The 26,360-nt window shown below is 46.3% G+C and overlaps 1 protein-coding gene across 2 annotated transcripts in view; it reads left to right on the forward strand.

The window, feature by feature from the left end:
- Window positions 1-7,384: 7,384 nt before the first annotated feature.
- The window catches only part of Gria1 (glutamate ionotropic receptor AMPA type subunit 1), a 318,504-nt gene continuing 299,528 nt past the window's right edge, over window positions 7,385-26,360 (forward strand). Inside the window, exons 1-2 of one of the 2 annotated variants that reach the window (XM_087573808.1) lie at window positions 7,385-7,770; window positions 10,639-10,776. In XM_087573808.1, the coding sequence (XP_087429934.1) occupies window positions 7,689-7,770; window positions 10,639-10,776 (220 nt within the window). In that variant the 5' untranslated portion in view covers window positions 7,385-7,688. 2 annotated transcript variants of the gene reach the window in all.

Consider the following 26,360-nt stretch of genomic DNA (forward strand, 5'->3'; position numbering starts at 1 on the left):
AGTCTGTCAACAAGAACCCACTGGCTTCTGTTTTCAAGCCTGGCTTGATTTTTAAAGTAAACATGTCTTGCTCTGGCTTTCTGAGTGACCTCTCAAGGTCCCTCCTGAGAAGAGTGTGATGAGCCCTCGATGGGGAAACTACACTCAGTCACATGTCCTGGGGCAAAAGCCTTCATGTCTCTGGAGCCTCTTAGGACTGACAAGGCTCTGCCTCCCAATATAAGTTGACTAAATACAGGGACACAGCCTATAGATGCTACTGCAGAAAGGTTAAAAGAGATGGTCAGGCCTCCCGCAAAGAGCCTGGCTCCCTGAACTCCTGGCTCAGAAATAGCCCAGCTGCAAGGCCTGTGGGCAGAGCAACAGGAGGCACTGGGCTGAGAAGCTCACCCCAGTGAGTGTGCTGTAGCCAGTCGGGAGACAAAGCTAGTTAAGAGGACTGGGCAGTGTCCCCATCCCCCTCCCCCCAGTCACCATGACACCAAGGGTGCTTCTTCTCTCTTCATCTTTTTAGTCATTGATCCTGCCTGGAGGTGTTTTCTAGAACTTTCCTCGCTCCATAATTACCTAGTAACGCGGAACACTTATAAAACGGCTGTCATTTCTGTGAGAAGGGGAGGAAAGACAGAAGAGGGAAGAAGAAGGAAGAAAAGCACGGCAAGCCCTGCTCAGCCTGGCAGAGCTCCAGAGTGGGTAGTGACATTCTGCAGGGTGTGTTCTCGACACGCAGTCTGTGGAGTATTTAGGGATCTTTCGGCATGAAATGTGCTAGAAAACATGGGAAATATTATCACTATTATTTTTTTTAACATCTATGAAAACAAGGCTTTCCTAAAGCCACAGGGGCACCCTCTCTCTGACTGCATCCTCGACAATTTGTTAGCTGTCAGCAGTTTGTTCTCAGATTATAAATTGGATGGTGTCCCCCCGCCCCTTGAAGGGTTGCACACTGGAAATCCAAGATGTGGAAGCCAGAGCAGCCTCACATTCTACAGATACAGGCTGAGCCCCAGGGAGGCTGGGAAGGGGAGGGAGAGACTGCATACCCCTCCTACAGGTAACAGGAAATAGAGGGAAGACGGGTCCTCCAGATACCACCGAAGCTCACACTGCCCAGTGGGTCACAGTGGACCAGGGCAGAGCTACAACTGAACACTTCCCAGAGGAAGATACATATCCCAGATAATAAATGCACTTGGCTCCCAAAATAATGTAGAATAGGCAGTGTAATAACCCTCCTTGCAGGTACTCTGCGAACTGCGAACTGCGGGTCAGATTGAGCCCAGAGATACCTACTTAACATACATCTTACCTCTCCATTCTTTCCTGGCCCTTGATTAAAAAGGTATAGCTAATATTTAAACACACACACACACACACACACACACACACACACACATACACACAAAATCCACATTTCTTTATATATACATATTTATAAATATGTGTGTACCTGTGAAGTAGAGGTCACTGGTGTCTTCCTCAAAGGTACCTTCTCTACCTTATTGTCTGAGGCAGGGCCTCTCACTGAACTAGGAGCTCATGTGTTATCTAGCCTGGCCAGCCAATAAGTCCCCATGATCCTACTGCTCTCTACCTTCCAGCTCTGAGATTATAGGCACACAAGCCACTGGGCCCAGATTTTATATGACTCTGAGTCTTAATCAGGTCTGTATGCTTGTGGGGCAAGCACTTTACTGGTTTAGCCATGTCCCCCCACCCACCCATCTGTATTTCTACTGTATTTTGTGTGTGTGTGTGTGTGTGTGTGTGTGTGTGTGATCTGCACACTAGACCTGCATTTCTTTATGACAATAAAAAAGGCCTTGGGTCCCTGCAACCACTTCCAGCAGGACTTGGTTGCTAGCCTGCGCCCCTAGCCCCCACTACCTCATGTTCTTCTTGGCTTCTATCATGCATTTTCCTATGTGGCCCAAGAAGGCAATTGGACTTGAGTTCTCTGCCCAACACCATTTCTTTGTTTTGCAAAGAAAAACCAAAGCCAAAGAAAGGAATTCAAAAGCTATTTTGGCTACAGAACAACAGAAGTTAAGGTTTGCCAAAGATGTCCCAGGATAGGTTATAATCCAGTTGAAGAGTCGGTGCCACCCTGTCCCTGGGACATCCTGCGGCTGGTTTTGGACTACTCTCACACTGGCTTATCAGCATCCTGGAGCCCTTCCATCTGGACCTCAAGGAGCACTCATTCTCAAATATTCTACTTTATAATGTGAAATCCTTTACCTAACCTTCTTTCTAGGTAATACAGAGGACTAGGAAGCTGTAACAGGGTCCCTGATAGCCAGATGCCATGGCCCCTCAAAGAGGGACCTTGGGACCTTGAGGACTCTCGCTTGTGTAGCCATTCCCAATCTTGATGGGCAGTCTGTCCCTCTATAATCTATGCTATCATTTCACACTGAATAGAGTTATCTTGCTTTCTTTTTAAGACTTGGAGATGACTCAGCAGGTTAAGATATTTACCCTCAAGCTGGAAGCAGGAGACCCAAATGGTGGGAGGAGAAAATTAACACCCAGATGTTCTTTAACTTGTGCTTGCCTGCTGTGGACCACGGCACCACATGCTCATGTCCACATACATGCACATACACAATGAATTAATAAATATAGTAATAGAAAATTATTTAAAGAGCTAGAGAGCTCACTCAGAGGCTTAGAGCACATGCTGCTCTTGCAGACAATCTGAGTTTAGTTCCCAGCACCCATGTCATGACCCACAACTACCTGTGACCCCTGTTCTGGGGTATCTGATGCCCTCTCCTATATCCCTTTGGCACCAGGTATACACATGGAGTACATATACACATATAGTTACCACAGGAATAAACATGGTATACACACACATACACACACATATACATACATACATAAATACATACATACATACATACATACATACATACACACATATACACATACATACATACATATGTTTGGCCTTGGTTCTGTGTGTGCTATCAGCCAAGCCGTATCATAGAGGCTGCCTTATGTATTATACAAAGTTTGGCAGGATCCCTGGCTTCTTTCAGTCCATGCCAAATAGCACTTCCCCAGTTGTGAGGCCCAAAAATATCTCCAGATACTGCCAAATACCACTCAGGGAGAACATCACTGCCAGTTGGGGTCCACAATTTCCAGCTGGCCATCTAACCACCCTGAGTCCTACCAGCTTGTGCATAGTGTGTCTTGTATTTGTAGAGCTTGGCCACCATTAGCTGCAGCTGTCTGTGAAGCCATCTTTCAAGACACATGTTGGCATTGTAAATGAGTAGGGGCTGAGACTGTGGACAGAAGATGGCACAGGAAAGGGTGATTTAGGGGGACGGATCCATGTGATATAACATCCTATTTTTTTTAAAGATTTATTCATTTATTATATATAAATACACTGTAGCTATCTTCAGATACACCAGAAGAAGGCATTGGATCTCTTTACAGATGGTCATGAGCCACCATGTGGTCGCTGGGAATTGAACTCAGGACCTCTGGAAGAGTAGTCGGGTGCTCTTAACCGCTGAGCCATCTCTCCAGCCCAACATCCTATTTTTTAGACTAAGTATATAAGTAATAGACCTCCTGCAAGGTGCTCAGTCTCTTCCTATACCTATACACACATATACATTCACACACACATACATGTAAATACACATACATAAACACACATACATGTACACATATACTCACATACACACACTCGCACATGCATACACACATGCACACACACATACACACACCATGCACATGCACATACACACACCATGCACATGCACATACACATACCATGCTCATGCACATACACACATCATGCTCATGCACACACACATATAAGCACACACAAGCACACACATATACATGTATACACTCATACATACACAAATGCACACAAATGTACACACACACAGACACACACACACACACACAGCAGATACTGTCATTATCATCCCGGATGTCCCCCACAACTCTGATACAGGAATATGGAGGTGTTGCTGAGAACTATGCAGCTTTTCTCAGGGAGCTAGGGTTCTGCAAACTTGACAGACCAAAGTTGATCGATCCACTGAGGACTTCTGAAAGTTCTTGCCACATGAATTTGAAGAGTGAAATTCATGAACCAACGTAAATTTTAGAGTTTAAAAATAGATTCTTCTGTGGGAGCTTAAGAAGGAGGGAGAGGAGAGAGAGAAAAACAGTGGTCCGTGGAAATAGGGCACCACGGACCTGCTGTCCAGGGACTTTGCAAAGGACTTACCACAGAGAACTTGGGAGAAGGGTGGGGATAGCAATGATTTGGTCAGCCCAGTCATCCCGACTGGGTGTCCAATGCCCCTTTCAGTTTCAGCTCTGGAGTCCCTTGAGGTAGAAGTGTTCCTTTGGAACATGACAAAGACATAGGAAACAGAATGCTCCTCTGGTATTTCTGGCTTCTGGCAAGGCCATTCATAAGACTGCTCGTTTGGGGACCTGCCCTACCTGACCAGTTTCTGTTTCCTTTTCTTATCAACCCATAGCCCAGGGAGCAGGTCCCTAGCCTCGCCCCTGCTGGCTTCTTGTCCCTGTCCTCTACGGCTCAGGCTCACAGAGCACCTGCCTCCTCCCCTGCCTCCAGCAGACTTCCCTCTCTCTCCTTTAGCATGCTTAGTCTCTGCCTAAAAATCTTCTTCCCTAAGTCTTTGAAGTCATGCTGGGGTCCTGTAGACAGACATGTGGCTGCTTCCTTGTCCCCTTCCTATTGTGGTATTTGCATCAGAGCCCTTGTCCTGGCCTGTGTTAGATGGAAGTTGGCTAAAAACATCTGCTGTCACCACGTCCGCCTACTATGAGGCAGAGGTTCTGCCTAGGACCTCTCTGTGTTCCACAGCACCAAGTCCTGCGTGGATACAGAAAGGAAATCCTCTATCATTTAATTTGAAGAGAAATATGATGATCAATTGAACCTCTATGTGATTTGGACTGCATGTCTGAGCTTAAGATTTGTCAGCTCCGTGTGTCTCTAACCATTGAACAGATGTGTATTTAGTAAACCATGGGCCGAGGGCAGACCATAGAACTGTGTGTGTCCTTGAAGCTCTCTCTTATTACTTGATTTATGAAGATCATAGAAAAATGCATCTTTTGGACTCCTTTAATCACACCCCCCAAGCCAAACAATTATTTCTAACTCCAAGCGGGTGATGTGATTTTACTAATTAATCCTTGTAAGGGCTTTGAGATCTTCTGAAAGGTGACAATGTATGAAGCCTTTAGTGACAGCCTAATTATTATTATTACAAGGCACAAAGCTCAGAGAGCTTGAAAGATCCCCAGGTACCATTCAAAATAGTAAGAGACAAAAAAAAAAAAAATGTAAAAGCCCATGGAAGAATTTTATCGTGGAATCATTCAATCACAGGCTCTCAATATTGGCCAGGACTTTAGAGGTGATCTTTCTGGAGCCTGGCCTTGCAAATTTCCCTCCCTGATGCTCACACAAGATGTCCCTGCCCAGTGCTCACTGCCCCAGGGCCAAAGAAGGATGAGCTTTAAGCCAGATACCTGTTCACATTCCTAATGATTTCCATACTGGAAGGGAAGACAGAGCAAAGAACTAGGCCATAGGTTCTTTATGAGAAGTTGGGAATGAAATCACTTTCCGCAGATCTTGTTACACAGCCTAACCCAAGAGATGCTTAGTGAGTTCTTCACTGCAGGATAAATGGTGGATAACCACTGGTGTTAGGGACACTTGAATGAGTCTATTAAAAGACACAAGAAAGCACAAGACACCTGGCCACCACATTGTTCCTGCTTCACGGGTTGTGTTGAGCAAGTTCCAAATCGCAGCATGTGATGGTGCTGTGCTGGTGAAGGAGTGGGGAGTCTCTTGATAAAATGTTTTGTTCTAGTAGCAAAGAAATACCCAGTCCAAAGTCTTTCTGGATCTTCCTACTAGGGAACAAGTGGAACTTGCTTTTCCTGCAAGTCTCTGGGCTATGTAAGCATTTTACTCAGGACAGGGGCTCTATCCACAACAACTAAAGCCTTTAAGTCCACAAGCCCAGAGCCAGTGAGATGGCTTAGCCCAGTAAATACACCCGCTGCTAAGCCTGATGGCCCAGGTTCAATCCCTGGTCCCATAGGGTAGAAGAAGAGAAGTAAATCCCACAAGTTGTCCTCTGACCTCTGCTCACTTGTCATGCCATTCACACACACACACACACACACACACACACACACACACACACACACTTAAAAATATAGCAACAACATTTAAAAGTTCAAGGCCTCACTGGGTGTCTTCATGAGTGAATCCCATGGTCACTTCTGAGTGTGAGGACAGAGGGATGACTCTGGGAAGATGTTTCAGACTGTAAACATCCCCAGCTGTTATTGATGGCTGTCCTACAGGCCATACCATTATCCTGTGCACACATCTCTCTTGGGTATCTCCAAGTCAGCTGTAGTCCAGCAGGGTCCACGGAGGCCCAGCTTTTCCTGGACACAAACAATCTGAGATGTAAGTGAAAGCAGCCTGCATCCTCCGACTAGAACCAGCGCAAAATGACTCATGTAATTGCCCTGTGTGCGTACCCTGAATCTTCTTGTTCACCCACCCACACAACTCTGCCGTTATAGATTCCTGCACCCTGCAAGAAAAAGGGAGGGGGGGGGACAAGTTCAAATACCTATGGTTTCAAAAAGGCCACCCGTGCCTCTCCTAAAGATAGAAGGGTCTGCCAGCCTCCAGGTCCAAGAAGAGGCCAGTTACACTGACGCTACTGCTGCCTGCCTTTCTCAGTCTTCCCTTTAAATTTCTGGAGAGGGATTTCTAGGGTCTCCCCCTTGGGAATTAGTTGTAGGAATAATTGGGCCAGTGGAGTGTGGAAGATGTATCCAGCGCAACCCGTGCACTACTAGAGAAAGTGACCTAGTTCAAGCAGCTGGTGAATCCGGGGCTATTGCGGGGACCCCCTGCCACCTACTGACTTGCAACTGAACCCGCATTCCCAATAGCATCTTATCCCCTGGCAGGGGGAGGGGCTGGGAGAGAAGCAGAGGAAGGTGGGGGACGTGAGGGGGACAGTGGGTTTCTCCCTTTTGGGGAAAGCACCCTCCACCTTCCATCCTTCCTCCCTTCCATCCCCTGCACCCACAGGGGGAAAAAAGTGAGGTGAGGATGGAGAGGCAGGGGTGATGAGTTGGGGAGGCCAATGCAGGAATTCCGAGAGCTGGCTCCTGGGTATCAGCATAGAGAGCTGGCAGCCTGTGAGAGTGTGAGGGAGAGAGAGAGAGAGAGAGAGAGAGAGAGAGAGAGAGAGAGAGAGAGAGAGAGAGAGAGAGAGAGAGAGAAACACGGGAGGGTGAGAGAGGAGAGAGGCTGCCTGCTAGAGAAGAGGAGGAGAGCAGAGGGAGAGGGGGAGCGAGCTAGCGCTCCAAGCATGAGGACGGGCTGCTCCCGGCTCAGTTAATCTGGCTGTCAGTCGGTGTTAACGCTGCAGTTGAACTGCTCGGCTCCCCTTCCAAGAGAAACAAGAGAAACCTCACGGAAGGAAGGGAGGAAGGAAAGAAGCAAGCAAGGAACTGCAGGAAGAAAAGAGCCGGCAGAGCATCAAGAAGAATCGAAGGGAGGGGAGGGAAGACCAAATCTATGGTTGGACCAGGGCTTCTTTTTCGCCAATGTAAAAAGGAATATGCCGTACATCTTTGCCTTTTTCTGCACCGGTTTTCTAGGTGCGGTTGTGGGTGCCAATTTCCCCAACAATATCCAGATAGGTGAGTGAGAGGGGCAGCTGGGGAGGGACTTTGGGGATCTGGCCAGGATTTTCTTTCTTTCTTTTTTTTTCCCCCTTTTTTTGAGGGGAGATTTCTCAACCCATTCTCAGTCGGAGCTGTTGTGCTTAGCAATCTAAAACCAGGATGGGAGGAAGACTTGGGTCGCCAGTCTGGGAAAGGGGGTTTCATGCTCGTCAAATGCCACGAGGGGCACAGGGGAAGTGTTCTCTCTCCTGTGTGTGCGCGCACACACAGGTGCACATACACCGCGCACTCCAAGCATCAAGCATGAGTGCCTGAAATGGAGGAGCTTCTGTTCCAGAGAGGGAAAAATATAGTCAGACTGCGCTTGAAACAGGGTTCAGAGTGCTTAAGGAGTTAACTCTGGCTAGGTGGATGCACTGCTTGATTTATATAAATATGTAAGGTGGGCGTATGTGTGTTGTGATTATATATTAAATGTGCCTATGTAGCCTGAGTGATGGGGATGGCAGTGATGTCTGACTGGGGGAGGGGAAAGAGACCCCTCTTCGGGAAGGAGTGGTGAATGCTAGGTTGCTTCCTTTGCTGAGAAGTCCCATTAAGCAGAGCTCTATGGACTCCTAAGCTATCTTCCTTCCCTTCTGGCATGCTGGGCTGTGTCCCCCATTCCCTGATCCTGGAACTTCCTAGCCTACCTTTCTTCTCACCCTTTCCCCTTCCTCTTTAGTGCTCTGTCCACACACACACACACACACACACACACACACACACACACACACAGGCTCCTTCCTCAATGCCCCCCCCAATGAACCCCCTACAGTAGTTCTCATTCCCGGGCTCCATCCTTTTAGCCTGCAGGTGGGTTTCAACATGCTGCATGCCTCCCTGTCTCTCATTTCCCTTCCTTCAGTGGCTGTACTTGTGTTTATGAAGGAGCGGACAGGTATTGCAATTCCTGTCACCATGGGGAAAAAGCCAGACAAATGAAGCAACATCAGCTTAAGAACAGAGCTTGGGGTCAGAGTGACCAGCAACTCAGCACTGTTTGTGCCCCAGCCTCAAACAGGCTGCTGTATTTTGAGTCATCTTGGCAGGCTGGCTTTCTGTGTCCTCCCTACACCAAGGGCTGGCTTACTAGGGAGAGTTCCATTTCCACTACTGTGGTTTGTTTGTGAGAATGTTTATGCTAGCAGGGGGGGGGGGGAAACTGGGGGGTTGGGATATGTAGCACACGTGTGCTTTTAATAGCCTCTTGGGGCCTCTCCAGCTTCCTGGCTCCTGGTACTGTTGGGGTAGTTGTGGAGTAACTTGCTTTGTTTCCTGACACCTGTTAAGCTGTATTCTGAAGTGTGTACATGTGAGCTCCTGCCTTACAGGCAAACTTCCTGCCTCTGGGAAACACTTCCCTTGTGGCCCAGCCTGTAGCTGCTCCCTCCCACCTTCCACCTGCTCACTTCCATTCACTCCAGAGAGAACCAGGGCCAGAGGAGTGTGGGGTGTGGTCACCTGGGAGGAAAGAGTGGAGTATCCCAAGCAAGAGTAATTGTTTTAGCTTTCTGTTTACTTGTTTGGTTTTGCTTTTTAAAATGGGGGTATTAATGGTGTGTGTAAGTCACATATGCTGGCCTATGGTACCGATCCTGTCTCTTCATACCTACTCTCTGTATTTTGCCGCTGGTTGTGATCTCTCATCAAGGAAACTAGGTTTCTGAGGTGTATCCATCGTCATCGTGGTCTTTCTGTGGGCACACCCACACTGGCCCACGCATTCCCAAAGGAATTTCATGTTCAGTCTTTGTCACCGTTGCTCTTTTTAAACACAAGGGAGACACAACAACCCGTCGGACAAAGACTGAAATTATCACCCCCATGAGGCTGTCATTGATTCTACTCACATGATCTCTAACATCAAACACGTATTCACTGCACAGGGAGTTACTGCTACGTTAGTAGACCTGCGGATCCCTGGCCAATCCGAGATAAACGTCTGTGCACACATTTGTTGTAGTCTGGCCCCTAGAAACAGCTGCTTTCAATTTACAGGAGTTCATTTCCATCCATTTGCACATCCACACTATTACAAAGAAAAGCCTTGTGTCCTTGTATCTCAGAACAAAAGCCGTGGCGGGTACTGTCCCTGTGCTATTCACAAGAAGAAGTTGGCACATCTTGGCACTCTTAAGACCCCTCACATCTGCAAAGCACAATGACAACTCCTTATGTAATCAGATCATCCTAGGTATCTGGAAATATGAGCAATAAAAGGCAAAATCTAGAGTGCTCAGAGAAAATAAATACTAAGTCTGGATGGCAATGCACAAGTTATGTAGCATCACAGCACGCAGATCTGGCCAAGTCTCAAAGCAAACAAGCAGTTAAGTAGAAAAGCCAGAAGGGTCCCAGGCCTCAGTTTCTAACACTTTACAACACTTCCTTGTAACTAGAGGCTCTGTGAATGACAAATGGGGTCCGGATAAGGAAAGATAAATGTAAGGAGAATCTTCATGTGTGTATGTATGAGTGTGTGTGTGTGTGTGTGTGTGTGTGTGTGTGTGTGTGTGTGTGTGTAACAGAGGCTCATGGAATTTTGTAGAAAAAAAAAGTCAGGAAGAGTAAAGCTCTACAGTCCCTTGTGTTCTCTGCTCTTTGCTGAGCCAAGGGGCACACAGTCAAATGTTGGGGGCAGAGTGATGAGTGTTACAGGCCCTGGCATAAAAGCTTATCCACGGAGTGTGAGCTTGGGTGTCTGGTTGAGTCAGTTTGGATCCTTACCAGTGAGAGCAAGGACCACTGGTCTGGATTGACACAGGAAAGGACAGGGCTCTCTGGGATGGAACTGAAATGTGTCTCTACCCCAGACTGACATTGCCTTCTCTTTCCTCACAGGGGGGTTATTTCCAAACCAACAATCACAGGAACATGCGGCTTTTAGGTTTGCTTTGTCACAACTCACGGAGCCCCCCAAGCTGCTTCCCCAGATCGATATTGTGAACATCAGCGACAGCTTTGAGATGACTTACCGTTGTAAGTAACGCCTGCTATTTCTGACATGTCTTTCTGCACTAGGCCTGTGATGGGAGGGCCCGTGGGTAGGTGTTGTTGTTGCAAAAATGACTCCAGTCGTCATTTGTCGTCGTGAGAGAAGGCCCTTCAAGGGAATTTCCAGAGATCCTTTTAAGTGATCCCCACAGTCTATATTTTAGATCCTACTTCTTGAAATGGGTGTATTTCTTCACCATGAGTGAGTTTTAAATGCCAGCCTGGTGGGGTCTTGGGTTGACTGCATCTGGCCGACTTCACTGGGGCCTCTCGATTGAGAAAGTTTAAGGATAGAAGATAACTCCTGAGAGGGAGAAGGGCTGGTCCTGAGTTGAGGTCAATGTGGTTAACATGCCTCAGCCATTTCTTGCCTAGCAGTCAGGAGAACGGAAGTGTGCCCATATCTCCATAAGCACGTGTAGACTCGAATTGTGTCTCCTATCGGCCAAGTAAATAATAATTATTGAAATGTGGTGGCTAAGTGGTTTCCAGAGAGGTGTGAAGTGACTATCTGCTTAAGACGGGCTGTAGGTTAAGGAGAGAAGGGTCTGAGAAGCTGCACAGTTTTAGTGATGCCCTTGGAGCTTAAAACAGAGCCTTAAAATTCACCCGAAGAATGCCAAGGGGAAGCTGCATCGGGGACATCTGGAGCAGCAATATCACAAATGTGGTGGGCAAATTCCCTTAACAACAGGAACGAAACTTGTAAATCTGGGTGGTGGGTTGTGTAGCTGTCAGTCTGTGTCAGAGGTAGAGACAGCGTCCCTCTGGGGATTAAGCTCTGGTGGAACCGCATTGCAAGAAAGTGTAAGCATCCAGAATGAGGGAGAACAGTTTCACACCCCAAGCTGGACTGAGTCCGCACTGTAGGTCTCCATCATTGGCTTCATGGCCTCTGCTGAGCTACGAATGGTTGAAGGCATGGACGTGCCTTTCATCTCTCTTCCATATTCCCTTACAGAAGCCTCTCGTGATTGCTGCTGGTAAGACTTTGAAGTGTCCAAATAAGAATTCAGAATTTCCTCTGCCTCTGAGATCATACATGGGATAATGCTGATATGAATTTCAGGAATTACAATGTCCCAGAGGGTTCTGGTTAAATGCATCATGGACACGGATGGTGGTATTTGCTGTCATTCATTAATCCTTGACTACAGACTTTGTGGAACTAGCTGCTTTGGGGGATTATCTATTTTAGTCCTTGATGGAGATTTGCAGAAAACTGTTGTCACCCTCTTTGAGACAAGAGTGTGAGGTAGGGCAGCTATGTAACCTTCACAAGGTCAGTAGGGAAGTCAACAGCAGTCTTCTGACCACCGTCTGTCCTCAAATTCACATTTCTGTTGACTACAATAAACAGATAGATCCACCTGTCCTTAGGACGCCTTGACTACAGTGCCTGATGTAATAGAGGATGTTCTGGTGAGGCAGTGGCCTGATGCAGCACTGAATGTGATAAACTCCAATTTCATGCTGCAGCTGTGACCTTGCATGGGAGTGGTCCATTGCATCGATGAAAGAGTAACCACTCTGCATTCTGGCAAAGCCAGGGTTGAGGATTTGTCTGGTGTATTGTTTGCAATGGTAGTTGACTGAACGAATACCTGGCATGAAGCAGCTTGATATAGGAAGGGCTAACGTTGGCTCAGTGTGAGGACACAGTCCATTCCGATGGGGAAGACCCGGCGGTGACAGGAGCCTAAGGCTTTTTGCTCACACTTGAGCAGATCAGGAAGCAGAGAAGGGAAGATAATAGGGTTCCATTGGCTTTCTCTTTTTCTCTTTTTATTCAGGTTGCCACCTCCAGTGCATTCACAGGTTACTACCCCAGGTGCATTCATGGTGGGTCTTGCCCACTTGGTATTTCCTGTGTCCACTCAGTGGATGTCCCCCAGACATCCCCATAGGTATGCCTCACTAATGCCCTAAATAGTATTGAAACATGTCAACTTGCTGTCAAAATCTACAATCACACTCACTACATAGAAGAAAAAGAGCTAACATTGAATCTCTGGGCTGTAGGTCTGTGAACATCACAGCAAGAAACCGAAAACAATTCAGAGCAGGTCTTTAGCTATTGGGTGACTCTGTTTCTTTTCCTGTGGCGTGGAGTCGATCTATGAGGCGAGGGATTTAGTGGGACATTATTATATCTCAAATACCCAAATCTCTTACATCCATGATAAAGTGGGAAGATGCCTTTTGGGTGTGGAGAGATGGATCAGCAGTTAAAAGCAGGAGCAACTCTAGCAGTAGACCCAAATTCAGTTCCCAAAACCGACAACTAGTGGCTCACAACTTTAATGTCAGCCATAGGGGATCTAACACCTTCCTCTGACCTCCATTTATATGAGAAAATACACATGCACATGTATGTATATATGTGAGAAAATAAAAACGCACATGTATGTATATATGTGTGTGTGTGCATATGTGTGTGTGTATGTGTGTGTGTGTGTGTGTGTGTGTGTGTGTGTGTGTGTGTGTGACTCAATTTCATTGCTTTGGTCAAACGCCCAAAGGGGCTCACTGCCCAACAAGGATAAGAAAATCAGTGAGAAGAAATAGCTGGTACATGTGCTCTCAACTCACAGGGCTGAGAACTGTCTGTATCAGAACTCGGTGGAAAGATATGCTAGCTGCCTCCCTACTGTCAAAATGCTGAGTGCCAAGACAAGATAATAAGGACACAATGAGGAAGAAATGTTCAAAGGCAAGAGGTTGTATTTCTGGTCTGCTATCGTCACAACCTAAGACCTGATCTTGTGGAGAGCTGCTGCCTGTTTATCAGGGAGGCAGATACAAGGCACAGGCACTGTTGCTCATTATGGGCAGTGGATCTGAGGTTTTGAACAGGATGCCTGTTTTCTAATATCTAACAGGTTGTTACTCATTTCTGCTTTGTGAGTCTGGCTGTTCTTTCAATGTTTCTAAGGCAAGGTGGGCATTGGCAACAGAGAAGATGAAACATTGGCTCTCAATTTGTTTGTGACCATCCCAAAAGGGACATGAGGAAGCTCTCCAGGAAGCAATAAAGTCATTTATTATTAGACCTTTAGTTTCTGCTCTTTAGTCCCAAGATCAGAGGGAATGAGAGAGCCTTGGGGGGGGGGTGGTATTGTGACTCCTCTCTGCTACCTTAACAGGAAACGGTGGAACCCTTTGTGACTCTGTCTGTTTGGCCCATCAATGTGGGAATATCTACATCTCTCCCAGTTTAAACTGAGTAAAACTCTGTATAGACAGAGAGACAGAGTTGTTCTGGACAGAATGGGTTAACTCATCAGGTATGGAAAATAAAGTTAAATACATCATTCAGATTCAGCTTAGCATGTTTCTCTGAACTATGAAGCAGCAGTTCCCTCAAATTAACGCCCTGTTCAGTTTTAACTTCAAAAAATGAACGAGTGTTTATCATTTCAATGTGATCTTTCAATTTTGTTTTTGATGTATTTTGCTATTCGTTATCCCTCCACCAGAGGGTGGAGAAAGGAAAGGAGAGGACATGTTTTAACTGTTTCTGCCAGAAGTTTCAGCAACAGGCCATCTAAGGGGAGGGTGGTGAATACAGGGCAAGAGATGCAGGGGAGACAGACACAAGCATCCTGAGAGTCTAGTGTCTTTGCGTGGACATTCCTCACCTGCCTTGACTTAGGAGGTGATGATTAGACCCAAATCTCTCAGAGTCTCCTTCCAAGCCTACGAAGACAAAGTGGGGGTGGCTATCTATAAAGCAGGTGTTTACTGGCTGGCTATCCACCTGCCTTCGTGCCTTTGTAGGGTAAGAGTAGATTCCATTCACTCTTTTTTTATCACACACATATGCATATGTATGTACAGGCATGCGCGTGCACATACACACACACACACACACACACACACACACACACACACACAATCCTGTTTCATGTAGGAATGCAGCCTTGTGCCAGATGCTGGTATTGTAAGGCCCAAAACTAAAACGCAAAAGCAAGTGCAGCGTATGGCTTAACCAAGATGTTCCTGGACTTGAGCACACAGCAGACACCCAGAGGGCTGGCTTAAAGCAAGGCTTGGCAGTAGCTTCTCTTCTTCCAGAGTCAGAATATTCAAGAGCAGACCCAGAAGACTCTCTACTGCTTAGTATGGGCACCACAGCTTAAGCAATGCTTTTATCTAAAAACTCTTCCATTTCTTCAGTAAGCATTTCTGAGCCCTTAACCAAACCCAGGCATCACGTTAAGTACCAGAAATGCAGACAAAGCTAAGACACGTTCTCTGCCCCGGAGGACTTTATCCCCAGCGAGGCACACTGTCCTGTAAAAGAAAATTAAAATGTAATGTTGTACGTGCCTTTGCAGAGGTTTCTAAGGCGTGTGAGAGGCACAAGGAGGCATGGGGTTGGCCTCTCTCAGAGAGTGTGGTAGAGAAGGAGGGAGGACAGGAAGGGTAGAGGGTAGAACTTTCTGGGCAGAGAAAATAGCAGGTGTAGAGGGTACATATTACTGAACTTCTCTTAGACCTCTGGTGGCCTCCAGATGGGCTTTTCAAGTGGACATAGATCACATGCTATGAAAGAGGTCACCAAATGACCTCCCAAGGGCAATTTTCAGAACAGAGACTACAGTGTGTCCCAGCCTTTTCAAAATGTAAAAGATAGAGTCCTAGGTCTGCATGAGTTGGATCTGTCAACCTCCTGTCATGGAGGAGGGACCTTGGTGCTCCCTGAAGATTTATGGGCAGCTAATGCTGGTGGGGGAGGACAAGACATTTGCTTCAGGGGCATAGCCACTGGCAAGGTCCCCAAGGTCCTGTAAACAGCCCCTACCAAACTCTTTGAAGCATCAAAACTAAAAGCAAAAACAAGAAAGCAGACAAGGGGCCTCATTGGGAAGCAGAATGGGATTAGGGTGAGTGGAGAAAATGTGAGAGGGGCTAAAGGGTGACCATGATCAATACACACTAAATATATGTGTGAAAATGTCCTGGTGAGACCATGATTACATGTAATCAATATGCCTAATAAAAATGTAAAATGATATTGAAAAATAGGGAAACATTAAGCCCCAAGTCTATGTAGCCTTGACAGATAGAAAAGGAGTGGGCAGTCATCATCCCAATGGGCCCCTTCTCCACCGGTTCAATTCTCTTTCTCCTCATTACCTTCAGGCAGCATCGCCTTTGCAAGGTACATGGACTCCTTAAACAGCCACACCTGTGTGGAGCACCTATCCACTGCTAGCATGTGAATTCCTCTCTGGAAAGTGCATTTATTCATCCATAGTGGTACCAAGTCCACATGAAAAGACCCCCTAACATCAAGGAGCATAGTCACCAATAGGCAAGGCCCACTCACAAAGCTAACAATGACAATGGCCTGTTATAGCCAGGTGGAGGGCAACATCTCTGCCACAGCGGGACTCTTATTGTAGGCCCAATTGGGATTCTCAAGAGTGTTCTAACAGGGCTTCCGTTGCTGGCAACAAAGGTCTCTTAGCTGTGGTATGAGCTTCATACGTCATTTTAGAGCTTCGGATTCACAATCCACAGATTTATGTTGTTCACCCTTCGGAATGCTTTTCAGAAGGCAGACAAAAATCCCACATTTCTACCTTCTTTGGAAAAACAATTCAAGACACTAAGCAATGCTGGGTGCACATTCCTAGCCAGCATCTACTGTCTAGAATGAGAATTACTTTCTTTTAATATAAAACATAAGCTTTCAGGTTTAGCTAAGCTCTCTCTATGCCTTGTCGTTCATGTGGCTGCTGTAATCAGATGATTTTGCTTGATCAGGTCTGTGCACAGGCCAGTGCTCACATTATCCCCTTTAGTGTCCAGTACCCTGCTGTTTTATTCTAATGTCTATCATTCACCCTGCATGAAAGAGTAAAGGACACAAGTGATATGCAGCACTTGTTCATTACTGGACAAAAGCAATCAGCCTTATTATAGAAATGAGGAGAATGTGGCGAGTGGCAGGGTGAGCAAAGGCTACTCCAAAGTTTGCTCTGTCACTGATATATCCTAGGTATCGGCTTAGGTATGGTGCTCCCATTTTGTAGATGCTGCTGCTGGAAGTAATGGAAATTGTTTGCAAATTATGCAAAAAGAGTCTAAATTAGTCTCCGAGGGCTCCACGTGCTGCTGCTGCCGCCGTGGGATCTGATTGGGGATAAAATAAGACAGACACTGGCTGTGGACAGAGAGACTTCAGAAGAGAGAAGGCTCAACGGGCACTGGAATGTTAGTCGTGAAGAGGTAGGGAGATGTTTCGAGAGGGTACATTTATAATATCAGTATCCTCCCTCCAGACTAACTGCACTATATGTATCCGTTTTCTGAGCTGGAGAATGGACCATTTGTATTCTGTCTTCTGTGGCGTGACTTTTCATGGAACAACAGGAAGGAAGAGAGAGGACCCCAGATAGCATCCCAGTGACTGAGTAATGATCTTACCCGAGTCTAGCTTAGCGAAACACTGAGTGTAATGGTGTTGCTTACAAGGGGCATGGGTGACTCAAAGGCAGCTGCATCACCAAAAGGCCTATCCTGCAAGGAAGCTGCCTCCCCAGAGCTCCAGCTAGGCTCTGCAAGGAGATAGACTGATAGCGGAGTCTCCTTTCCCCAGCAACTGCTTGCTGCTTTGATAGCCTCAGGAAGCCGCCTGCAGACTTGTACTGGGATCAGGCATTTCCTGAGCCTTTGCAGCCTCCCTTATTGCCTCTTATGAGCATCTCTTCTCCATCCAGAACGGACTGTCTCAGTTTGGAGGAGACCGGTACACTGCTCACCCCGCACACCCACGCTCGTGCCCCTGGCTGATGGCAGATGTCTTCAGTTCTCTGGTTGATATGACAACCTGCTTGGCCTCCTGCCTCTTCATCCCTGTTCTCACCATAAGAAGCACAGGTGTTGACACTGGCGTGTGGCTGACTCTCAGTTCTCTTTCTGAACAGAGAGGCTTATTGATAAACTCCTGTCCCTGTGGGTGAAGGCCTCTATTGGGATGAGAGAGGTGGCTGCTGTCTTCTTGGAGCCTTAGGGTAAAGTAGTTACATGAGCTGTTTTGGGAAACCGGTAAGATTCATAGACGCATTCAGTCACGCGAAGCATCCGTCACTCCTCCCCTGCAGTGGAGGTCCCATCTTACCCCTTCCACTCCATGCAGACAGCTGCTGCTGCTATCCACACTCTTTCCAACATGACCTCAAACTCCCTCTCACTTCAGCATTCTGAGCAGCTACTGCGAATTGGTCAGAGTTGACTCAAGAGATGAAATCCATTTGCCATTACAGGCCATTGAAGCAGGAATGGAGGAAAAGAAAATGTGCCAAGTATTGATTCTCCCCTTAAGGGGCTCAGGGTCTTGAGGAGTAAATAGGCTTCAACAAAGAGATGATGAAGGAGAGTCTGCCCCTTCCTTTCTTTCCCTCTCCTCTTCTGTCTCTCCTCCCTCCCCCACTCTCTCTCCCCCCTTTCTCTCCTCATTTTCTCTTTCTTATGCTTGCTCAGAAGAAGGAAGTTCTGAACTCCTGCTTATTGTAAGGAAACTTCCTGCTGCAGCCATCTAGGTTTCCTCAAACAGGAAGACTTGGGAGAGAAAGCAGGAAGGCAGGTTGGCTGAAAGCAACTGTAGGCTTATCCTGTGTGGTGTAATGGAAGGGAACCAGATCTCTGGGTTCAGAGGTGAAGACCTGAATCCAAGCAACAGACTATCTTCCTACTCAGATAGTCTTGGAGGTACACAAACATCCGCCCAGCATCCTTCAGCCTTTCATTGTGTGTATGCTTGTGTGCTTGCAAGTGTACATTATCTGTGCAGAGATCCATGTATGTCCATGTTGTGCATGCACATGGAGGTCAGAGGTCAACTTCTGTTACTGTTTCTCAGGAGCCATCCATTTTTGCTCTGTTTCTTGAGGTAAGTCTCTCGGTGAGATCTGGGCCTCGTGGATTTTGCTAGGCTAGGCTGGCTGGCTAAGGAGCCCCAGGGATCGGCCTGTTTCTATCTCTCCAGTTTTGAGTTTGAAAAATGTGACTTTACATGGAAACTGGGGGTTGAGCTCAGGTCCTCATACTTGAAAGGCAAGTGCTTAATCATCTCCCTAATCCCTAGGGTGGGATTTTTATACTGAGTGTTTATGGAGAACTTCAGAGAGAGAAGCGCCTCTCTAGCCTGTAGGTCGGGGAGGGTTCTTAAACCAACTAATACCACAAAAATAAATAAATAAATAAATAAATAAATAAATAAATAAATAAATAAATAAATAAATGTACCCTGTCCTCCCAATGTGAAATAGCCACATTCTGTATGTAAATGCAGATCTATTCATTCAAGATCCAGGAATATTTCAGGACAACTCTGTGCTCACGGTGCATCCCAGCCAGGAACAACTGCAAATGAGTGACATGAAGAGAATGTGCTAAAGGACCAGGCAGGTCTCTGAGAAAGCCTGTAGGAGGCAGCTCTTGGCAAGGGCAGAGCTAGGAGTCTGTGCTAAGGGCAGGAGCTTGGGATGGTGTACTTGGGGTGATGTACTTGGGGTGGTGTACTTGGGGTGGTGTGCTTGGGATGGTGTACTTGGGCTGGTGTACTTGGGCTGGTGTACTTGGGCTGGTGTACTTGGGCTGGTGTACTTGGGGTGGTGTACTTGAGGTAGTGTACTTGAGGTAGTGTACTTGGGGTGGTGTACTTGGGGTGGTGTACTTGAGGTAGTGTACTTGAGGTAGTGTACTTGGGATGGTGTACTTGGGATGATGTACTTGGGCTGGTGTACTTGGGGTGGTATGCTTGGGCTGGTGTACTTGGGGTGGTGTACTTGGGCTGGTGTACTTGAGGTAGTGTACTTGGGGTGGTGTACTTGGGGTGGTGTACTTGGGGTAGTGTACTTGGGGTGATGTACTTGAGGTAGTGTACTTGAGGTAGTGTACTTGGGATGGTGTACTTGGGATGATGTACTTGGGCTGGTGTACTTGGGGTGGTGTGCTTGGGCTGGTGTACTTGGGGTGGTGTACTTGGGCTGGTGTACTTGGGGTGGTGTACTTGAGGTAGTGTACTTGGGGTGGTGTACTTGGGCTGGTGTACTTGGGCTGGTGTACTTGGGGTGGTGTACTTGAGGTAGTGTACTTGAGGTAGTGTACTTGGGGTGGTGTACTTGGGGTGATGTACTTGAGGTAGTGTACTTGAGGTAGTGTACTTGGGATGATGTACTTGGGGTGGTGGACTTGGGGTGGTGTACTTGGGATGATGTACTTGGGGTGGTGGACTTGGGATTGTGTACTGGTAGTGGATTCTAGTTGTGGTCTGAGCAGGCACCTGCCGGAGAGATACAGGGAAGTGTGTGGCTAGAGACAAATTGTTACACACTCTAGGCCATGGCAAGCCACCTGATAATTTTAAGCAAAGAAGTGCTTGTTCAGACTTTGATTTCTTCAAAGGGAGTCAGATAGGCACTGGTCCTGGTCTTCCACTCTCTAGAGTGAAGGGCAGTAAGTAGGTGGGAGTTGATGTTTTGCCACTCATTAGCTGGAAGACTTTGGGCTGAAGTACATTGGCCTCTGCTCCCTTATTACTATATCCATTATGGGGTGAGGGCGGGCAGATGGCAAGAGATGCTGGGAGGAAGGGGATGCTGATGGTATATGGATGAGTACCTGTCACGTGTGGTTCTGTGAGCCCCTAGGTGAGTATCTGTGGGAGCTGCTGGCTGATTCAGGGGGGACATGGAATTCTGGAGACCCTATGTACAGCAAATCTCCTGACATGGAAGCCTGACAGTACACTGATGTTACAGTAATTGGTAGACCGAGATAGGATAACCATGAATTTGAGGCTACATTTGCCACATAGTGAGTTAGAGGCCAACCTGGGATAGATAGAGAGGAAGGAAGGAAGGAAGGAAGGAAGGAAGGAAGGAAGGAAGGAAGGAAGGACAAAGAGGGAGGTAGGAAAGGAGGGGGATGCCAGGAGGAACAGCTAGAGGGAGATCACCTTAATTTCTTCAGTTTCTTATTATCATCACCTCAGAGTGGTTTTCAGTAGTTCTAAACAAATGAATGAATGAATGAATGAATGATGCGTCAACAGTAGCTGTGAGAAGAGCAAGGCTGCCTGTGGCTGCGTATGAAGAGGGGTGGGACACACCAATTCAATTGAGTTCTGAGAGTTCCTGGAGGCTGCATGTGAAAGCCTTGTGTGGTTAGGATGTGTGGCTGTAAAGTGCTAGGTAAAGCCAGGTATGAGTCATTCCAGCAGCTCTAGATGAGTAAAAGAGCCCTGAGTAAGGTAAGGAGCTCTTTTGTCTTGTGCATGTGTGCATGTATGTGTGTGCAGGCATACATGTTTTGTGAGCTCATGTGTGAGTGTGGTATGTTTGTGTGTGTGCATATTCGAGCATGTGAGGGCACTTAGGTGCACACACTTGTATGCCCATCAGTAGAGAAGGGAGAAGCACGTTGGAAAGCCTTCTCCATCATTCTCCATCTTATTCCCTCGCTGAGCCTTAAACGAGACTCCCCTTGTGTCTGTCTCACACAGCGCTGGTGTATGGGTTCATGCATGGCCATGCCCAGCGGGTACTGGGTTCTCTACTTAGGTAATGATTGTGCAGCAAACATTCTTACTCGCCGAAAGCTCTATTTTTTTTTAAGTAAAATATTACTATAGCCTGGTTGGCTGCAGATGTGTGAGCTTTGTTCACGTTGATGGTCCATTTTGGAACCTGAGGTGCATTCAGAGGATCATGGAGATAACATCAAACATATACAGCCATCATAGGGAGGACTACATGTTGGAGAGATTCATATGCCCTTCCCACTCCAGAGCCATGAGGAAAGACTTCCCTTCTGAGATAAGGAAGACACTCTCAGATATGGTGCAGTGGTCTGAGTATCTCCAGTTTGGATGTTAGACATCTGCATGTTGGGTGGGCTCTCCTCATCCTGTGGTCTGCCTGCAGACACCTTCCAAGGCATGGCGGCAGCTCACTGGCTGCCTCACTGCCCGCATCACTGAAGGTTGTCTGGTCACATGCCCTTGTGCACTTAAGCAGCTCTTGTACTTCCTACTAGCTTGGTTATGGGATTACTGGACATTTCTTTCCAAAAGCCACAGCTCTCTCCATGCTCTTTGCTATGCCTTAGCCAGTCACCCTCAAAGTTCAGGAAAGTCCAAGACCATTAGAGGTCCAAGACTCAGAGGATGCAAGCAGAACTAACATGAACAAGGAGGGTAGTGAAATTGTCCCTCAATGGCTGGCCGGGTTTCAGTGTCCCCATCAAGTAGAATGTTTAGGATGAAAGTAATTTTCCGAGATTGTCCTTTATCTTATGTACTTCAAATACTGCACTTTACAGAAAGCCATGGGAGCAGAGACACTAAGCAAAATTTTGTGTAGTTATAATACAAAAGACAAATTTCCTGTCTTCTTTTTTTTTTTTTTTTTTTTTTTTTTTTTTTTGGTGAACATGTTCAGCTGTGCTTGCTGCTTTGCAACATTTTTTTTGTATTTGCTGTAGCAGTCAGGCTACTCCCGACTGATACACACTCATTCTTGCAGCTTCCTAAAGGATCCTGCATACATCCATAACCTGCCGTACACACACTGCCTCCTATTATTGGGCATTATAGAAGGTTTATAACCTTCTTTTATTCTTAAGAACATGTGATGATTATCTTTAAAGCTTTTACAAAAAAATAAATTCTTATTAAATGGAGGGATTTTGTCTATTTTTTTTGGTTTAATACTTTTAAATTACACACATTTACTTGTTTTTCTTGCATGTGTGTGCACACACGTGTGTGGCAGTCAGAGGACAACTTGCAGGAGTTGGTAGAAACTTTGTGGGTCTTGGGTACCAAACTCAGGGAGTTAGATTGGTAGCAAGTGCTTTAAATTCTGAGCCAGCTCACTAGCCTTACGTTACTTTTTAAAAAAAACTTTTAATCTGATTTTATGAGCAAAAGATCAATAGAACCATTCGCAATGAGCTTAAATGTAATAATTAATATTGCAGGATTCTGATAACTTGTTGGATGCTGGCGCTGACAAATACTTGCAGAATGAACTTCGGAATCTAGTTATCTTCCAGATGTACAGTATGGGATGCTAAAAGCAGAGTCTCAGGGTCATTAGAGCAAGCCAGTGCCATTACTCATCTGAAAGGGCTTTGAGGAATCAAAAGTGCTGGGGAAAGGCAGGGTGTTATAATTACCCAGGCTTCTTATCCATTAACATAAACATACCATGGATACAATGTGACTAATTAATCTTTAATGTCTTCCTGTGAGGGTGGTCATTATCTATGAATGGATCTCTTTTTAGGATGGGAAAATTTGAAACTGCTAGGCTAAGTTTATCCCATGCCCCAATATGTTAGCGCCGCTAATCCAGAACTCATCTCATGTGGTTCAGTCTGTAAGAGTGAACTTAAGAAAATCCTCGTTTGTAGGGACAAAGGCCAGTGCTGTTTGTGCAGGGGACAGTCAAAGCTCCATTGTGGACAGTAATAAAAAAATAAAATAAAAAATAAATATTTTTTTAAAAAATCAGTTATCTAAATAGTGTTTTTTTTTTCAGTTTGTCTCTGGCTTCAAAGACTTGAATTGGCATTAAGACAGAGTCATGGCTTCCAGATCTTTAGGCTTAGCTTTGTAGTCAGACACAAGTTGATGCATATCAGTCCAACAACGCTACTACTTCTTGCTGGTCCTCAAAGTCTAGTGGAGGAGGAGCTTCCCTGTCCCATCAGCAATACAAAATCCTGACACTGGTGTCATTGAACATAATGCTGGTCACGGGATCATTTCTGAGTGTGTGAAGTAACCAGGGTGTTCAAGTCACACCCAACCAGGGTATGATTGCCCTAGATGTAGCCCAGTGATCATTCTTAGAAGGTAAGGGGGTTGACAAATGATCACTGCCTTGTCCACAGCCATACCACCCTGAACACATCTGTTCTCATCTAATCATCCTGTCTGATCAAGGTTTGTGAACACCTATGTAGGAGATGGTTCTGATGCTAAGGTCCTCTTCCCCAATTGGTTCTTAATCAATCAATAAAGATACCAGCAACCAATGACTGAGGATGGGGCGGGCCACATAGAGTTGTATGGGAGGACAAAAGGAGAATGAGGAGAACTAGGGAAGAAGGAGGAGGAGCAGCAAGAGAAAAAGCCAACCAGCCTTCTGAGAGCCAATAGTCACTCTATCCAATTGTGTCTGGGGTTTCAGGGTAGGTTTAGGAGTGCCCAGTCACTGAGTTAGCAAAGGCATTTTGAGGTTAACTGTTGTGCGTGCATGCATGTACATGTGTGTGGTTTTTTGTTTGTTTGTTTGTTTCTTTCTTTCTTTGTTGTTTTTTTAACCCATGGATCCAATAGAATCTAGGTAGGGGCTAGTAGTGCAGTCTGCCTGGAGCTCAAAACAGGTTAGCAAAAACTACACTCAACACTCCGGGGAGAATCCTTTCCTGTGGAAGAAACCAGTATGGCATCACCTACAGAATGGAGGTCAGATGCTCAAGACCCAAACAAGACAAAGGTCCTCCTACAGCACATCCCTGTAGATGGAAAAATTCAAAGAGGAGGGAGCCCAACCATTGTAGACTGCGGTCCATTTGCCAAACCAGAAGAGTCTGTAAAAGAGAAGCCAGACGGGATCAGAGGTCAGGGAGGGCAGACAGTTTGAAATAGCAGCGGATGTGTGAGCGATAGCTATGCATGATAAGACCTGCCTAGCCAGGAACAAAACTGAGCCACGGTATAGTTGGAACAGCCAGAGCTGTCACACTTGCATGGGTGTCCTATCCCTTGAAGCTACCTCAGAAGTGTGTTAAGTCTAAGGAATCTGCCCCTGCACACTCTCTAAGTGACAGGACAGTCCCTGCTCTGCTCACTCAATCTACTATTCACAAACACTTTCACAGTCCCAGTGAGAATCTTGGCTCCAGATCGGCTAAGCCCACACCACCAGATGGTCCCATCTTCTAATTGGTTTCATCTCTTTTAGTCTTTGGCAGGAATGAAACTTTCCCTGGGCCTGAAGAAGGGAGGCCAGGGAGAGAATCTCAGAAAGGAGACTTGGGCTAAAGGGGCTAAACTTGGGCTAAACCTAGGCTAAACAAACTGAGATCTTAAGCTGGTGCCTATCCAAAGGAAGGGAGACATGGCTCTCCTTCACAAGAGGTCATGAATTAACAGCATGCTGTCATTTTCAAGCACAGGGGTTCTCGTGGCTGGAAAGAGATGAGGCCACAAAGGCCAGTTGACCTAGTACAGGGCCTGCATGAAAGCCATTAGTTTTTTATGAGCTTAGTAGTAGATGTCATCTTTATTGTTAGGCAAGCCTTTCTCTCCTCCAAGTCCCTGATCCATTCACTCTGTGTCTGCTAGTGTAACTCACTCTGGAAAGTTGGCTTTGCTTAGACCTGTCTCAAGCAAGACCCATGGAAGAGCATGCCTGTAGAGCCTGCTGGTCCCAAGAGAAAGAAAGCACAGGTGTCCGCAGCGACTAGAAACACTCATGCACTCAAGTCCCAGAGAGGCCATATCCCAGCAACCTGTGGACCTGCCAGAGCTGCAGGGATTACATACAATTGCACATCATGTGATAGGGGCTCCCTTGCTTTGCAACAATAACCCATTCATAGAAGCAACTATCGACTTGATTCAACACTTGAAAATGATAGTCTGGTCCTGGTCTCTATAAACCAGGAGTTCTAGCAAAGGAGGGGAGCAATAAACATACTTAAATTAAAGAAAATATTTTTATTTATTTTTATTATTTTATTTTTATTTACATATGTGTGTGCATGTATACCACATATATGCAGATACCCTTGAGGTCAGAAGAAGGCATCGGATACCCTGGAGGTGGAATTGTAGGTTATTCTGAGCAACCCAGTGTGGGTGCTCTAGGAACCTAGCTCTGGGTCCTCTGCCAGAGGGGGTCAGCCGAAGGATACAGAAGCCCTGAACATGCAAGAGGAGGCTAGGCTTCCTAAGCACTCCTCACAGAAAGGGGATGCGGTTGGCTATACTTCCTGTCTTAGCTCCAGAATTCTAGAGTTGCTTATCAGGACGGCGGGAGGTTCCTGTGTGCCTGCATGTGTATCTTTTATTCTTTCACAAAAAAAGAACTGCATTTCTTCTAGATATCCCTTTCCAAGCATGTGATTGCAAAATGGATACTGAGGTTTGAATTTTGTGTGAAGGGAATGTTAGGTTGAAGAACTCACCTTCTCTCCTTGCTGAATTCCGTTGGTTAACTGAAGTTAACCGAATTGGAGTGGAGTCTGGGCAAACAGGAGACGGCCCTGCATCCCTCACTTCTGTGTTACGGCCTCCTAGAGGGCAAACAACGTGATCTCCCAGCCCTCTGCTCTCCTCTGACTCTATACACCAGACAAGAAGAACCAACATGGGGTACAGGGTAGATGAATGGAAACTTGTAAAAGCATAAGCGTCCCTCTGCCTTTAGATCCAGTAAGTTCAGGAAAACTGCTTAATACAAGTTGTTCTTCTTAGTGTTTCTTCCTTCCTCCAAGATGGCTTTCAGTACTCTGGTATGTGGCTTCTCCTCTGACTG

Source organism: Rattus norvegicus, chromosome 10, assembly GCF_021556685.1.
Source record: "Rattus norvegicus strain SHRSP/BbbUtx chromosome 10, alternate assembly SHRSP_T2T, whole genome shotgun sequence".
NCBI classification, from domain to species: Eukaryota; Metazoa; Chordata; class Mammalia; order Rodentia; family Muridae; genus Rattus; species Rattus norvegicus.